The sequence below is a fragment of the Oncorhynchus kisutch genome, unplaced genomic scaffold (genome assembly GCF_002021735.2).
Source record: "Oncorhynchus kisutch isolate 150728-3 unplaced genomic scaffold, Okis_V2 Okis06b-Okis10b_hom, whole genome shotgun sequence".
In the NCBI taxonomy this organism is placed as follows: domain Eukaryota; kingdom Metazoa; phylum Chordata; class Actinopteri; order Salmoniformes; family Salmonidae; genus Oncorhynchus; species Oncorhynchus kisutch.
This window is the reverse complement of record NW_022261983.1, coordinates 9,660,108-9,678,494: the sequence shown is the minus strand read 5'-3', so window position 1 is coordinate 9,678,494 and position 18,387 is coordinate 9,660,108. Positions and strand designations below refer to the sequence as shown.

At 46.7% G+C, this 18,387-nt stretch overlaps 1 protein-coding gene across 4 annotated transcripts in view; it reads left to right on the top strand.

Moving 5' to 3' along the window:
* The window catches only part of LOC109879551 (BAH and coiled-coil domain-containing protein 1), a 65,742-nt gene that overhangs the window by 17,062 nt on the left and 30,293 nt on the right, over positions 1-18,387 (top strand). For all 4 annotated transcript variants that reach the window (XM_031814375.1, XM_031814376.1, XM_031814374.1 and 1 more), the window contains exons 6-9: positions 1,332-1,468; positions 3,691-3,804; positions 12,255-12,375; positions 14,068-14,332. In XM_031814375.1, the coding sequence (XP_031670235.1) occupies positions 1,332-1,468; positions 3,691-3,804; positions 12,255-12,375; positions 14,068-14,332 (637 nt within the window). The remainder of the gene's footprint in view (positions 1-1,331; positions 1,469-3,690; positions 3,805-12,254; positions 12,376-14,067; positions 14,333-18,387) is intronic.

The window sequence follows — 18,387 nt, the reverse complement described above, 5'->3', positions numbered from 1 at the left end:
GGTAAGTTGCTAGCTAGCATTAAACTTATTTTATAAAAAACAATCAATCATAATCACTAGTTAACTTCACATGGTTGAAGATATTACTAGATATTATCTAACGTGTCCTGTGTTGCATATAATCTGACTGAGCATACAAGCATACAAGTATCTAAGTATCTGACTGAGCGGTGATAGGCAGAAGCAGGTGCGTAAACATTCATTCAAACAGCACTTTCGTGCGTTTTGCCAGCAGCTCTTCGTTGTGCATCAAGCATTGCTCTGTTTATGAATTCAAACCTATCAACTCCCGAGATGAGGCTGGTGTGACCGAAGTGAAATGGCTGGCTAGTTAGCGCGCGCTAATAGCGTTTCAAACTTCACTCGCTCTGAGCCTTGGGGTGGTTGTTTCCCTTGCTCTACATGGGTAATGCTGCTTCGATGTGGTGGCTGTTGTCGTTGTGTTGCTGGTTCGAGCCCAGGGAGGAGCGAGGAGAGGGACGGAGGCTATACTGTTACACTGGCAATACTAAAGTGCCTATAAGAACATCCAATAGTCAAATGTTTATGAAATACAAATGGTATAGAGGGAAATAGTCCTATAATAACTACAACCTAAAACTTCTTACCTGGGAATATTGAAGACTCATGTTAAAAGTAACCACCAGCTTTCATATGTTCTCATGTTCTGAGCAACGAACTGAAACGTGACACTGAAAGCTTTCTTACATGGCACATATTGCACTTTTACGTTCTTCTCCAACACTTTGTTTTTGCATTATTTGAACCAAATTGAACATGTTTCATTATCTACTTGAGGCTAAATTGATTTTATTGATGTATTATATGAAGTTAAAATAAGTGTTAAATCAGTATTGTTGTAATTGTCATTATTACAATTTTTTTTTTTTTTAATCAGCCGATTAATCGGTATCGGCTTTTTTGGCCCCCCAATAACCGGTATCGGTATCGGCGTTGAAAAATCATAATCGGTCGGCCTCTAATCTCTACCACTCCTGCTGTCTCTAGAGAGTTGAAAACAGCGGGTCTGGGACAGGTAGCACGTCCGGTGAACGGGTCAGGGTTCTATAGCCGCAGGCAGAACAGTTCAAACTGGAGCAGCAGCACGGCCAGGTGGACTGGGGACAGCAAGGAGTCATCATGCCAGGTAGTCCTGAGGCATGGTCCTAGGGCTCAGGTCCTCCGAGAGGGAGAAAGAAAGAGAGAAAGAGAGAATTAGAGAGAGCATACTTAAATTCACACAGGACACCGGATAAGACAGGAGAAGTACTCCAGATATAACAGATTTATAAAATACACTTGATTGATTGATTAGTATTGTGAACATTCAGGCATGCCCGGCCAAGGGCACCATGGAGAGGATGGAGGGTCCGGAGCTGGCCATGCGGGTGAAGCTGGCAGAGCTCCAGAGGCGCTACAAAGAGAAACAGAGGGAGTTAGCCAAGCTACAGAGGAAGCATGACCACCAGTAAGATACACTATGTCCTTTACTATCCTTCTATACATTATCCTTCACCATGTCCTTTACTATCCTCCTATATACATGATCCTTTACCATATCCTTTACTACCATCCTATACATTATCCTTTACCATGTCCTTTACTATTCATCCATACATTATCCTTCAACATGTACTTCACTATTCTCCTATACATTATCCTTTACCATGTCCTTTACTATTCATCCATACATTATCCTTCAACATGTACTTCACTATTCTCCTATACATTATCCTTTACCATGTCCTTTACTATTCTCCCATACATTACCTGTCACCTCTTTGAAAATAAGTGTTTTAACTCTCATGTGTTATCCTGTGGGATCAAAACCTTATCTTGTTAAAACATTTCATGAAATCAAACTCTCCTTTACTCATGACTACCTCCTAGTCTCATGACTACCTCCTAGTCTCATGACTACCTCCTAGTCTCATGACTACCTCCTAGTCTCATGACTACCTCCTAGTCTCATGACTACCTCCTAGTCTCAAGACTACCTCCTAGTCTCATGACTACCTCCTAGTCTCATGACTACCTCCTAGTCTCATGACTACCTCCTAGTCTCATGACTACCTCCTAGTCTCATGACTACCTCCTAGTCTCATGACTACCTCCTAGTCTCATGACTACCTCCTAGTCTCATGACTACCTCCTAGTCGCATGACTACCTCCTAGTCTCATGACTACCTCCTAGTCTCATGACTACCTCCTAGTCTCATGACTACCTCCTAGTCTCATGACTACCTCCTAGTCTCATGACTACCTCCTAGTCTCAAGACTACCTCCTAGTCTCATGACTACCTCCTAGTCTCATGACTACCTCCTAGTCTCATGACTACCTCCTAGTCTCATGACTACCTCCTAGTCTCATGACTACCTCCTAGTCTCAAGACTACCTCCTAGTCTCATGACTACCTCCTAGTCTCATGACTACCTCCTAGTCTCATGACTACCTCCTAGTCTCATGACTACCTCCTAGTCTCATGACTACCTCCTAGTCTCATGACTACCTCCTAGTCTCATGACTACCTCCTAGTCTCATGACTACCTCCTAGTCTCAAGACTACCTCCTAGTCTCAAGACTACCTCCTAGTCTCAAGACTACCTCCTAGTCTCATGACTACCTCCTAGTCTCAAGACTACCTCCTAGTCTCATGACTACCTCCTAGTCTCATGACTACCTCCTAGTCTCATGACTACCTCCTAGTCTCATGACTACCTCCTAGTCTCATGACTACCTCCTAGTCTCATGACTACCTCCTAGTCTCAAGACTACCTCCTAGTCTCAAGACTACCCTCCTAGTCTCATGACTACCTCCTAGTCTCATGACTACCTCCTAGTCTCAAGACTACCTCCTAGTCTCATGACTACCTCCTAGTCTCAAGACTACCTCCTAGTCTCAAGACTACCTCCTAGTCTCATGACTACCTCCTAGTCTCATGACTACCTCCTAGTCTCATGACTACCTCCTAGTGTCATGACTACCTCCTAGTCTCAAGACTACCTCCTAGTCTCATGACTACCACCTAGTCTCATGACTACCTCCTAGTCTCAAGACTACCTCCTAGTCTCATGACTACCTCCTAGTCTCATGACTACCTCCTAGTGTCATGACTACCTCCTAGTCTCAAGACTACCTCCTAGTCTCATGACTACCACCTAGTCTCATGACTACCTCCTAGTCTCATGACTACCTCCTAGTCTCAAGACTACCTCCTAGTCTCATGACTACCTCCTAGTCTCATGACTACCTCCTAGTCTCATGACTACCTCCTAGTCTCATGACTACCACCTAGTCTCATGACTACCTCCTAGTCTCATGACTACCTCCTAGTCTCATGACTACCTCCTAGTCTCATGACTACCACCTAGTCTCATGACTACCTCCTAGTCTCATGACTACCTCCTAGTCGCATGACTACCTCCTAGTCTCATGACTACCTCCTAGTCTCATGACTACCTCCTAGTCTCATGACTACCTCCTAGTCTCATGTTGTGATACTTCCCTAGTCTCCTAATCGCTCCTTTAACTGATTTCTAAAAGCAGCCCACGAAACAAACTGAAGCCATGACATCACATCACTCCCTTTCTATCTCCTGAAGGATTCCCTCCTTCCTTCTCCAGTTTATCTGGTCCTGTGCTCAAATACAGTGTCTTAGTGTTCTCATGAGTGTGTGTGTGTCTACAGGAAGGAGGAAACACCTCGCAGCCCTGCTCGTAGAGGACCGGGGCGGCCCAGGAAACGTAAATCAACCCCCGCCGCTGGCCCAGGCTCCTCCTCTGAGACCCAGAGGAAAGTCAAGTGAGTGTGTGTGTGTGTGTTGTAAGGCTCATCTCCCTGCCTGGCCATAGCCCAAACACACTGACAAGCCTCCTACATATCACTGCAATCCAGGAGACTCATGCCATCAACAGGAAATGGGAGAACCCAGCTGACCCCTTCAAGGAAGTCCAGTTTAACCTAATCTTTACCTAATCAGCACAGAGACTACATTGTATTACAGTTTAATCCACATCGGTGGTGTGTGTGTGTGTGTTTGTGTGGGCGCCTGTTTGTGCATGTGGATGTTTTAAGTGTATTCATTCATTTCAAGATGTCGTCTGTGTAGTGTGTGTGTGTTCTACACATGTGTATGTGTGGTTGGGTGTGTTGTGTCCGTCCACATACTGTCTGGGAGTGCCTCTGTGTGACTGTGTTCCATTGTATTCCTCTGTCCATGTGTCTCAGCCAGTTTCCGCACAGCTCATTTAAAACCTGAATGGCATTACTGTGGGCCAGAGGACGGCCAGGAGGGCTGAGGGGCCAGGAGGGCTGGAGGGGCCAGGAGGGCTGGGGGGGCAGGAGGGCTGGGGGGGCCAGGAGGGCTGGGGGGGCAGGAGGGCTGGGGGGGCAGAGGAGGGCTGGGGGGGCAGGAGGGCTGGGGGGGCAGAGGAGGGCTGGGAGGGCAGAGGAGGGCTTGGGGGGCAGGAGGGCTGGGGGGCTGGGGGGGGCAGGAGGGCTGGGGGGGGCAGAGGAGGGCTGGGGGGGCCAGGAGGGCTGGGGGGCCAGGAGGGCTGGGGGGGCCAGGAGGGCTGGGGGGGCCAGGAGGGCTTGGGGGGCAGGAGGGCTGAGGGGGCAGAGGAGGGCTTGGGGGGCAGAGGAGGGCTTGGGGGGCAGGAGGGCTGGGGGGGCCAGGAGGGCTTGGGGGCCAGGAGGGCTGAGGGGGCAGGAGGGCTGAGGGGGTAGGAGGGCTGAGGGGGTAGAGGGGGGCCAGGAGGGCTGAGGGGGGCCAGGAGGGTTGAGGGGGCAGAGGACAGCCAGGAGGGCTGGGGGGGCAGGAGGGCAGAGGGGGCAGGAGGGCTGAGGGGGTAGAGGGGGGCCAGGAGGGCTGAGGGGGGCCAGGAGGGTTGAGGGGGCAGAGGACAGCCAGGAGGGCTGGGGGGGCAGGAGGGCAGAGGGGGGACAGGAGGGCAGAGGGGGGACAGGAGGGCAGAGGGGGGCCAGGAGGGCTGGCAGAAAGAGAGGGGCCAGGAGGGCTTGGGGGGCAGGAGGGCTGAGGGGCCAGAGGGGGGCCAGAGGAGTCTGGGGGTTGTCTGGGGTGTGCCTGGGAGCTGAGAGCGGTGGAAGGTGGCTGGTGGGGGTTGTAATTAGAGTCCTGTGAATTATCCTGTAATCTTCCCCAGCTCCAGGAATGGGACATGGCCTATCATTAAGGCCAGGGAATCAGAGGGGTCAGGAGGGGATCGGGTCGGTCACACAGGGCCGTACAGCCGCCAAGACACACTGACACACACTGACAGCCCGTTGCTCTCAATTTATCTGACAAATTATAGTCGCATGCATTGGTTGTAGCACAATGTTAAATTCAAATCTCGCTACCGTCATATCTAAGTCAATATGTCACCAATGTCGATGACAATTTGCAAATCAACTTGATTGAAGGTACACAACACGCCTCTCGTCATTAGCCGTCTGTCCGTTAACAAGAACCATTATACCTGAATTTTGACAGGGTCGTGAGCATTAGGGTTGACAGACTTTTTTCTCTCCCAAAATGAGTTCAAATTCTAGACGTCGGATTAAAAGGGGACCATTAGACTTAGATCCATTTGGACTGAATAAGTTTGTATGTGCAACAGTTTTTATTAATATCACAATTTATTGCTCTCATGTGCATATTTCTTCACAATAAAAAACAACGATGTGCTCCCTTTTTGTAGCATTTCTGACAATGATAACATATTTCATAAAATCTCAGAAATGTCATAAAACATCAAATCGGGTCGAGCAACTCGGTTGCTGCGCAACAGTAGCAGCTTGCTAGTAGAAGGCTAGCAGCTGTAGCTAGCTAGCTAACACCAGTTGAATGAGAACTAAAAGGAAGGTAGCTAGCTAGCTAGGTAGGTATATTTGGCTATGGTTTTTCATATGGCTGAAGTCATCTGTGTAAACTGCTGACCTGAACACTTGTGTGTAATCAGAGCACAAACAAATAAACTGTGTATATCATTGAGGCTGCATGTATTTCTGGATATAGGCCTATTGTAAACGTGGATTATTGTAGCGTCATCATCTGTATTGCAAAATTAAATACAAATACACACATAACTTTAAGCTACATAGTCATTTGAGGTAATTAACTGTCCATTGTTCAGCACAGCAATTGATAAAACAGGACCATGTTTGAAAAACAAGTAGTTCTGAGCTGATGTCAATTTTACACAGGTAAGCTAAAGCTTACAGAAACCAGGAATGCAGACAGCTCTATAGACCTCTATGTCTATATGAGAGACTATGTTCAACACACCACCTCCTGTTATTCTGTTGGGTACCGACTGATGAAAAAAGATATCATGAAATATATTTATTGTTCAATGACATATAATGTTAAAATAAAGGTTTAACATGACCATATTACTACAAGGCAAAACAGCTCATTCAATCAACCCTGATGGTGTTATAAGTATAAAAGAAAAGCTTGCTTTCATATAATTAAAAAAGCTTCAAAAGGTATTGGAATGGGATAATGTCTTAGACTGGGAAGAATGCAATACATTACCTTGTATGTTGTACAAATCACATTATTGTGGGAGCACCTCCTCGAAGAGTATGAATTAGGCTGTTTGAGAAGGTTTGAATCCGAAGCAACCAGCATACACATAGTTTTAAAGTACAGTAGACCAACATAGCTACTGTAGTTGGTCAAATCTGTGTGCTGGAAAACCTTGGTAGAGCATGGGTGGAGTAGGCCTTGTGGTGCTGGAAAACCTTGGTAGAGCATGGGTGGAGGAGGCCTTGTGGTGCTGGGAAACCTTGGTAGAGCATGGGTGGAGTAGGCCTTGTGGTGCTGGAAAACCTTGGTAGAGCATGGGTGGAGTAGGCCTTGTGGTGCTGGGAAACCTTGGTAGAGCATGGGTGGAGTAGGCCTTGTGGTGCTGGAAAACCTTGGTAGAGCATGGGTGGAGTAGGCCTTGTGGTGCTGGGAAACCTTGGTAGAGCATGGGTGGAGTAGGCCTTGTGGTGCTGGAAAACCTTGGTAGAGCATGGGTGGAGTAGGCCTTGTGGTGCTGGGAAACCTTGGTAGAGCATGGGTGGAGTAGGCCTTGTGGTGCTGGAAAACCTTGGTAGAGCATGGGTGGAGTAGGCCTTGTGGTGCTGGGAAACCTTGGTAGAGCATGGGTGGAGTAGGCCTTGTGGTGCTGGAAAACCTTGGTAGAGCATGGGTGGAGTAGGCCTTGTGGTGCTGGAAAACCTTGGTAGAGCATGGGTGGAGGAGGCCTTGTGGTGCTGGAAAACCTTGGTAGAGCATGGGTGGCGTAGGCCTTGTGGTGCTGGAAAACCTTGGTAGAGCATGGGCGGAGGAGGCCTTGTGGTGCTGGAAAACCTTGGTAGAGCATGGGTGGAGTAGGCCTTGTGGTGCTGGAAAACCTTGGTAGAGCATGGGTGGAGTAGGCCTTATGGTGCTGGAAAACCTTGGTAGAGCATGGGTGGAGAAGGCCTTGTGGGGCTCATGTGAATTTCCTTTCTTTTTGGTCATCAGACCAATTCCTACTTCTCAATGAAAACATGTTTTTCTGTTTTTAATAAATCAGTGGGTAGCTCATAATTGTTATCCAAATTCTGGAATAAAATATGAATAATACATGAATATTAATAATGAATCTGGATGTGGGTGATATTGCTCTTCCCAGGGAAACACAGAAACTAAAGAGGTTCCCACAAACATCAGCCGCCCATATCTTTATTTTGCTATGTCGGTGTTTAAATGCTCATTGGTGGTATCCAGATTGGAGTGTGTGTGTGTGTGTGTGTGCCTGTGTGTATGTGTGCACACATGTGTTTGTGTGCTTGTGTGTACATGTATACATCTGTGTGTGCATCCATGTGTGTGAGTGTGTGTGTGTTTGCGTCTACTCGCATGTGTGTACATCTGTGTGTGTGTGTGTGTGTGTGTGTGTCTCTGTGTTGTCAATTTTCAATTAGTGCTGTCATCAATGTCCATATGGAAGCCTTGGAGGGGCTTAGCGCTACCCCAGAGCAGCCAACAGTTCTATTCCCTCCCTCCCATTTCTGGGCAGCGTTCCATAGTGCTCCCAGCTCTCCCACTGCGATGTCAACTCTACTCTCCTTCCGCCTGTGTACCCCTGCCCCCTTCCCTCACATTCTCCCCTCCAGTCCTCCCCCACCCCTCGTCCAGCCAGGCCGCACAGGGACACTGATGCCCTGTGACAGTGACACCAGAAATGAAAGGGCGGTAGGCGGCAGGGCCTACAGCGAAGGGATGGATGGAGGGAAGGGGAGATGGAAGGATGGATGGAGGGAGGGTGGAGAGGGAGATGGAAGGATGGATGGAGGGAGGGTGGAGAGGGAGATGGAGGGAGGGTGGAGAGGGAGACGGAGGGAGGGTGGAGAGGGAGATGGAAGGATGGATGGAGGGAGGGTGGAGAGAGAGATGGAGAGAGGGTGGAGAGGGAGATGGAAGGATGGATGAGGGAGGGTGGAGAGAGAGATGGAGAGAGGGTGGAGAGGGAGATGGAAGGATGGATGGAGGGAGGGTGGAGAGAGAGATGGAGGGAGGGTGGAGAGAGATGGAGAGAGGGTGGAGAGGGAGATGGAAGGATGGATGGAGGGAGGGTGGAGAGGGAGTTGGAGGGAGGGTGGAGAGGGAGACGGAGGGAGGGTGGAGAGGGAGATGGAAGGATGGATGAGGGAGGGTGGAGAGAGAGATGGAGAGAGGGTGGAGAGGGAGATGGAAGGATGGATGGAGGGAGGGTGGAGAGAGAGATGGAGGGAGGGTGGAGAGAGAGATGGAAGGATGGATGGAGAGAGGGTGGAGAGGGAGATGGAAGGATGGATGGAGGGAGGGTGGAGAGGGAGATGGAGGGAGGGTGGAGAGGGAGACAGAGGGAGGGTGGAGAGGGAGATGGAAGGATGGATGGAGGGAGGGTGGAGAGGGAGATGGAAGGATGGATGGAGGGAGGGTGGAGAGAGAGATGGAGGGAGGGTGGAGAGAGGGTGGAGAGGGAGATGGAAGGATGGATGGAGGGAGGGTGGAGAGGGAGATGGAGGGAGGGTGGAGAGGGAGACAGAGGGAGGGTGGAGAGGGAGATGGAAGGATGGATGAGGGAGGGTGGAGAGAGAGATGGAGAGAGGGTGGAGAGGGAGATGGAAGGATGGATGGAGGGAGGGTGGAGAGAGAGATGGAGGGAGGGTGGAGAGAGAGATGGAAGGATGGATGGAGAGAGGGTGGAGAGGGAGATGGAAGGATGGATGGAGGGAGGGTGGAGAGGGAGATGGAGGGAGGGTGGAGAGGGAGACAGAGGGAGGGTGGAGAGGGAGATGGAAGGATAGATGGAGGGAGGGTGGAGAGGGAGATGGAAGGATGGATGGAGGGAGGGTGGAGAGGGAGACAGAGGGAGGGTGGAGAGGGAGATGGAAGGATGGATGAGGGAGATGGAGAGAGGGTGGAGAGGGAGATGGAAGGATGGATGGAGGGAGGGTGGAGAGAGGGTGGAGAGGGAGATGGAAGGATGGATGGAGGGAGGGTGGAGAGAGGGTGGAGAGGGAGATGGAAGGATGGATGGAGGGAGGGTGGAGAGAGAGATGGAGAGAGGGAGGGTGGAGAGGGAGATGGAGGGAGGGTGGAGATGGAAGGATGGATGGAGGGAGGCGGAGATGGAAGGATGGATGCAGGGTGGAGATGGAGATGGATGGAGGGAAGGGGAGATAGAAGGATGGATGGAGGGAAGGGGAGATGGAAGGATGGATGGAGGGAGGGGGAGATGGAAGGATGGATGGAGGGTGGAGATGGAGATGGGGATGGAGGGAAGGGGCGATGGAAGGACGGATGGAGGGAAGGGGAGATGGAAGGATGGATGGAGGGAAGGGTAGATGGAAGGTTGGATGGAGGGAAGGGGAGTTGGAAGGATGGATGGAGGGAGGGTGGAGAGGGAGATGGATGGAGGGAGGGTGGAGATGGAGATGGAGGGAGGGGCATGACTAGTCTCCAGTCACAGTAATGTCTCCATGACTGGTCTCCAGTTACAGTAATGTCTCTATGACTGGTCTCCAGTTACAGTAATGTCTCCATGACTGGTCTCCAGTTACAGTAATGTCTCTATGACTGGTCTCCAGTTACAGTAATGTCTCTATGACTGGTCTCCAGTTACAGTAATGTCTCCATGACTGGTCTCCAGTTACAGTAATGTCTCTATGACTAGTCTCCAGTTACTGTAATGTCTCCATGACTGGTCTCCAGTTACAGTAATGTCTCCATGACTGGTCTCCAGTTACAGTAATGTCTCCATGGCTGGTCTCCAGTTACAGTAATGTCTCCAGTTACAGTAATGTCTCCATGACTGGTCTCCAGTTACAGTAATGTCTCCATGACTGGTCTCCAGTTACAGTAATGTCTCCATGGCTGGTCTCCAGTTACAGTAATGTCTCCAGTTACTGTAATGTCTCCATGACTGGTCTCCAGTTACAGTAATGTCTCCATGACTGGTCTCCAGTTACAGTAATGTCTCTATGACTGGTCTCCAGTTACAGTAATGTCTCCATGACTGGTCTCCAGTTACAGTAATGTCTCCAGTTACTGTAATGTCTCCATGACTGGTCTCCAGTTACAGTAATGTCTCCAGTTACAGTAATGTCTCTATGACTGGTCTCCAGTTACAGTAATGTCTCCAGTTACAGTAATGTCTCTATGACTGGTCTCCAGTTACAGTAATGTCTCTATGACTGGTCTCCAGTTACAGTAATGTCTCTATGACTGGTCTCCAGTTACAGTAATGTCTCTATGACTGGTCTCCAGTTACAGTAATGTCTCCATGACTAGTCTCCAGTTACTGTAATGTCTCCATGGCCTGCAGCTACAGGAAAGTGGGTGTTTTTGAATGAGACACCGTGCAGACAGGGACAGATTGGCCCAATGTTGTGTTACATTGGAGGGCTATGTAAAACCAATTTCCTTTGGTAGAGTTGCTTGGGCACTTTTGTGGTGCTGGCTGTTCTGATTGGACTGTGTGTGTGTGTGTGTGTGTGTGTGTGTCTGTATCTGTGTGTTTGTGTGTGTGTTTATCTCTGTGAGTGTGTATGCGTGTGTGTGTGTACAAACTAGGAGCTGCTAATCAACTGTGTTTAATTAGTCAGTGTGGGGCTGTGTGCTTCTTCACCCTGCCAGTCCTCTGAGGGGAGGGGCTCTGTCACATTGTTTGTCAGTGTGTGAGGGAGGGAAGGGATCGAAGGGGTCTGCCTCTCAGGGACAGCTCACACTTCTGCCACTGCTGCCATTCTCCTGTCAATCACTCACACGCACACACACACACACACACACACACACACACACACACACACACACACACACACACACACACACACACACACACACACACACACACACACACACACACACACACACTTGCTCAGTCATTGTCTCACATTTTAGGGAGCACACACACACACAGTCAGTTTGTTACATTTTTACCTGGCACATATAACAGACACACATGGACTCAGGCACATGTGCGATTCTAGCCTGTGTGTAATGATGTAATCAGAGAACTTACGGAGCAGCGTAATAGAGATTTCCTTTAAACTCTGAAAGGTTTTGAGCCGGCGATCCACAGTCCTGATTAGGCCGCTGCTAACTCTCCCAGTCGACGTGACTGATGGCATGGCTAAGACTGTGCACACAGTAGGAGAGGGGAAGTTCATCTTTTGTTTGAGTACGGCCTGGCTCGCATCTGTGTGGTCGCCGGGCAGGTTTCCAGGGGGATATTCAAGGGCATTTTCGCTCTGCTTCTAAACCAGCCCTGTGATGTTGCTACTCTGTAGGGGGAGAGGAGCTGCTAGCTTGCACTGATATGGAAATGGAAACTGGAGAGCTCTGATATTCAACTGCCAGAACAATAGAAGCCGCATACAAATGCAGAACGTGGCTTCAGACCATTCAGTGATTCCCTGTATCTTTCAAAGCATCTCTCTGTGCTTGTATAGGCCAGGGGGAACTCCCTTGATAAAGCTTTCCTGCTTCTTATCCAACACTGGCCTCCAACAATCCCAGGTTCGCCCCGTTAGATCCCAATTTTTCAAGCGTGCCGGTTTGGGGGTTTGTGAGAACAGGGCTCCGGGGTTTTGTCTTGTTCTGTTCGTCAGCTATAACAACCCACAGAGGTGACTCAACCCCTCCTTTCCCCTCTGGTCTTCCTCTCTTTCATTCCACCGCTCTTCTTCTTCCTCTAATGAATGCTCTCCCGTGTTTTGACTGGCAGGTCGTTAGGGGCGGGACTTGGCCTGTCGCCCGAGGACCTGCTGGGAGGAGGGGGTGGGGACGCCCAGAGGAAGAAGAAGAAGCTGTCCAATCGGGGCTTTGAGCGGCTCGGCGCGGCAGAGGTCAGGGTTCTTTAGTTGTATCTCTTTGTCCTCTATCCCTCCAGAACAGCCACACACTCTGTAGAAAACCCTAATAGTTACTGAACACTTCTCTGAGCCCTCCATACAGTATTCCATAATGGCTACATACCATTACTGCTATGTAGCCTGCTAGCCTTTGTGTTATACCGTATGCTATGTTAGCCACTATGCTAGCTGTTATGTAAATATTGTATGTTGTGTGATCTATGTTTACCCTGATAGCCTATAGGCTAAATTAAAGTGTGAATGTTTTGTACACACTTTGTTTCTTTTTTTATTGACACATTTCTAGTCATTAGAACCAGTGGCGGCTGGTGGGAGGAGCTATAGGAGGATGGGCTCATTGCAATGGCTGGAATGGAATACATGGAACAGAGTCAAACATGTGGTTTCCATATGTTTGATACCGTTTCATTTATTCCATTCCAGCCATTACAATGAACCCATCCTCCTATAGCTCCTCCCACCAGCCGCCACTGGTTCTAATGACTAGAAATGTGTCAATAAAAAAAGAAACAAAGTTTGTACTAAACACTCACATTTAAATTTTTAATTTTAAACTCTAAAGTGTCAAATCCCCAGCTCTCCATGTTAATATATTTTTAATTTGTGGATCTTCATCTGTCCCTCTGACTATCTGTGAGCTGAACTGAGCTCTGTCCCTCTGACTATCTGTGAGCTGAACTGAGCTCTGTCCCACTGACTGCCTGTGAGCTGAACTGAGCTCTGTCCCTCTGACTGCCTGTGAGCTGAACTGAGCTCTGTCCCTCTGGCTATCTGTGAGCTGGACTGAGCTCTGTCCTTCTGACTATCTGTGAGCTGAACTGAGCTCTGTCCTTCTGACTATCTGTGAGCTGAACTGAGCTCTGTCCCACTGACTGCCTGTGAGCTGAACTGAGCTCTGTCCCTCTGACTGCCTGTGAGCTGAACTGAGCTCTGTCCCTCTGACTATCTGTGAGCTGGACTGAGCTCTGTCCCTCTGACTATCTGTGAGCTGAACTGAGCTCTGTCCCACTGACTGCCTGTGAGCTGAACTGAGCTCTGTCCCTCTGACTATCTGTGAGCTGAACTGAGCTCTGTCCCTCTGACTATCTGTGAGCTGAACTGAGCTCTGTCCTTCTGACTGTCTGTGAGCTGAACTGAGCTCTGTCCCTATTGCTCTCTGTGAGCTGAACTGAGCTCTGTCCCTCTGACTGTCTGTGAGCTGAACTGAGCTCTGTCCCTCTGACTGTCTGTGAGCTGAACTGAGCTCTGTCCATCGGACTATCTGTGAGCTGAGCTGAGCTCTGTCCCTCTGACTATCTGTGAGCTGAACTGAGCTCTGTCCTTCTGACTTTCTGTGAGCTGAACTGAGTTCTGTCCCTATTGCTCTCTGTGAGCTGAACTGAGCTCTGTCCCTCTGACTGTCTGTGAGCTGAACTGAGCTCTGTCCGTCTGACTATCTGTGAGCTGAGCTGAGCTCTGTCCCTCTGGCTGTCTGTGAGCTGAACTGAGCTCTGTCCCTCTGACTATCTGTGAGCTGAACTGAGCTCTGTCCCTCTGGCTGCCTGTGTGTGGGAGCTGTGTCCGGAGGTGTAACAGTCTCTCTCTCTCTTTCTATTTCTCTCTTTCTTCTCGTTCTCTCTTTCTGTTCTCTCTCCCCCCATCCTCCTCTGTTATCTGTTCTCATAGATAAAAGTGCATGGCAGTAGCAGAAAGAGTGTCCTTCACGGTGTCCTCAGCTCTAAGCTGGCCCGTGACGTGGCCCATCAGCAGCTCAGAGAGCACAAGGCCCAGGGCGGGAAGAGGACTGGGATGGGGGCGGGACCACGGGATAAGGAGGAGGCGGCCTCTGCAGCTAGTTCTGCCCCAAAGCACCATGGACATCGAGGCCAGGCCACCTCCAAGGCCGAGTCCAGACGAGTCATCAACGAGTCCGGCGGTCAGAGTGACACAGGTAAGAATCATGGTGATTGATTTCATTTGTAACCTTTGGAGTTTTCTCACAATGTTGTGTTTCAGTTATGTGACGGACAGTGACGTTATTTAGGCATCTGTGTCATATGATGTGGAAAGCACATGGTGGAACCACCTTTTCTGTATTGGGAGAATGAGTACATTCCTTATTCTGCCCTGACCTGAGCACTGTGTTCTGTATGTGTAGGTTACCATAGAGAGAAACACTACCGTAGAGAGAAACACTACCATAGAAACACTACCATAGAGAGAAACACTACCATAGAAACACTACAATAGAGAGAAACACTACTATAGAGAGAAACACTACCATAGAGAGAAACACCACCATAGAAACACTACCATAGAGAGAAACACTACTATAGAGAGAAACACTACCATAGAAACACTACCATAGAGAGAAACACTACCATAGAAACACTACCATAGAGAGAAACACTACTATAGAGAGAAACACTACCATAGAAACACTACCATAGAGAGAAACACTACTATAGAGAGAAACACTACCATAGAAACACTACCATAGAGAGAAACACTACCATAGCAACACTACCATAGAAACACTACCATAGAAACACTACCATAGAGAGAAACACTACTATAGAGAGAAACACTACCATAGAAACACTACTATAGAGAGAAACACTACTATAGAAACACTACCATAGAGAGAAACACTACCATAGAAACACTACCATAGAGAGAAACACTACCATAGAAACACTACCATAGAGAGAAACACTACTATAGAGAGAAACACTACCATAGAGAGAAACACTACCATAGAAACACTACCATAGAGAGAAACACTACTATAGAGAGAAACACTACCATAGAAACACTACCATAGAGAGAAACACTACCATAGAAACACTACCATAGAGAGAAACACTACTATAGAGAGAAACACTACCATAGAAACACTACCATAGAGAGAAACACTACCATAGCAACACTACCATAGAAACACTACCATAGAAACACTACCATAGAGAGAAACACTACTATAGAGAGAAACACTACCATAGAAACACTACTATAGAGAGAAACACTACCATAGAAACACTACTATAGAGAGAAACACTACCATAGAGAGAAACACTACTATAGAGAGAAACACTACCATAGAGAGAAACACTACTATAGAGAGAAACACTACCATAGAAAACACTACCATAGAGAGAAACACTACTATAGAGAGAAACACTACCATAGAAACACTACCATAGAGAGAAACACTACCATAGCAACACTACCATAGAAACACTACCATAGAAAACACTACCATAGAGAGAAACACTACTATAGAGAGAAACACTACCATAGAAACACTACTATAGAGAGAAACACTACTATAGAAACACTACCATAGAGAGAAACACTACCATAGAAACACTACCATAGAAACACTACCATAGAGAGAAACACTACCATAGAGAGAAACACAACCATAGAAACACTACCATAGAAACACTACCATAGAAACACTACCATAGAGAGAAACACTACTATAGAGAGAAACACTACTATAGAGAGAAACACTACCATAGAAACACTACCATAGAAACACTAACATAGAGAGAAACACTACCATAGAAACACTACCATAGAAACACTACCATAGAAACACTACCATAGAGAGAAACACTACTATAGAGAGAAACACTAACATAGAAACACTACCATAGAGAGAAACACTACTATAGAGAGAAACACTACCATAGAAACACTACTATAGAGAGAAACACTAACATAGAAACACTACCATAGAAACACTACCATAGAGAGAAACACTACCATAGAGAGAAACACTACTATAGAGAGAAACACTACCATAGAAACACTACCATAGAAACACGACTATAGAGAGAAACACTACTATAGAGAGAAACACTACCATAGAGAGAAACACTACTATAGAGAGAAACACTACCATAGAAACACTACCATAGAGAGAAACACTACCATAGAAACACTACCATAGAGAGAAACACTACCATAGAGAGAAAACACTACCATAGAGAGAAACACTACCATAGAGAGAAACACTAACATAGAAACACTACCATAGAGAGAAACACTACCATAGAGAGAAACACTACCATAGAGAGAAACACTACCATAGAAACACTACCATAGAAACACTACCATAGAAAACACTACCATAGAAACACTACTATAGAGAGAAACACTACTATAGAGAGAACACTACCATAGAAACACTACCATAGAAACACTACCATAGAAACACTACTATAGAGAGAAACACTACTATAGAGAGAAACACTACTATAGAGAGAAACACTACCATAGAAACACTACCATAGAAACACTACCATAGAGAGAACACTACCATAGAAACACTACCATAGAAACATACCATAGAAACACTACCATAGAGAGAAACACTACCATAGAAACACTACCATAGAAACACTACCATAGAGAGAAACACTACTATAGAGAGAAACACTACCATAGAAACACTACCATAGAGAGAAACACTACTATAGAGAGAAACACTACCATAGAGAGAAACACTACCATAGAAACACTACCATAGAGAGAAACACTACTATAGAGAGAAACACTACCATAGAAACACTACCATAGAGAGAAACACTACTATAGAGAGAAACACTACCATAGAAACACTACCATAGAGAGAAACACTACTATAGAGAGAAACACTACCATAGAGAGAAACACTACCATAGAAACACTACTATAGAAACACTACTATAGAGAGAAACACTACTATAGAGAGAAACACTACCATAGAGAGAAACACTACTATAGAAACACTACTATAGAGAGAAACACTACTATAGAGAGAAACACTACCATAGAGAGAAACACTACCATAGCAACACTACCATAGAAACACTACCATAGAAACACTACCATAGAGAGAAACACTACTATAGAGAGAAACACTACCATAGAAAACACTACTATAGAGAGAAACACTACTATAGAAACACTACCATAGAGAGAAACACTACCATAGAAACACTACCATAGAAACACTACCATAGAGAGAAACACTACCATAGAGAGAAACACAACCATAGAAACACTACCATAGAAACACTACCATAGAAACACTACCATAGAGAGAAACACTACTATAGAGAGAAACACTACTATAGAGAGAAACACTACCATAGAAACACTACCATAGAAACACTAACATAGAGAGAAACACTACCATAGAAACACTACCATAGAAACACTACCATAGAGAGAAACACTACTATAGAGAGAAACACTAACATAGAAACACTACCATAGAGAGAAACACTACCATAGAAACACTACCATAGAGAGAAACACTACTATAGAGAGAAACACTACCATAGAAACACTACTATAGAGAGAAACACTAACATAGAAACACTACCATAGAAACACTACCATAGAGAGAAACACTACCATAGAGAGAAACACTACTATAGAGAGAAACACTACCATAGAAACACTACCATAGAAACACGACTATAGAGAGAAACACTACTATAGAGAGAAACACTACCATAGAGAGAAACACTACTATAGAGAGAAACACTACCATAGAAACACTACCATAGAGAGAAACACTACCATAGAAACACTACCATAGAGAGAAACACTACCATAGAGAGAAACACTACCATAGAGAGAAACACTACCATAGAGAGAAACACTACCATAGAGAGAAACACTAACATAGAAACACTACCATAGAGAGAAACACTACCATAGAGAGAAACACTACCATAGAGAGAAACACTACCATAGAAACACTACCATAGAAACACTACCATAGAAAACACTACCATAGAAACACTACTATAGAGAGAAACACTACTATAGAGAGAAACACTACCATAGAAACACTACCATAGAAAACACTACCATAGAAACACTACTATAGAGAGAAACACTACTATAGAGAGAAACACTACTATAGAGAGAAACACTACCATAGAAACACTACCATAGAAACACTACCATAGAGAGAAACACTACCATAGAAACACTACCATAGAA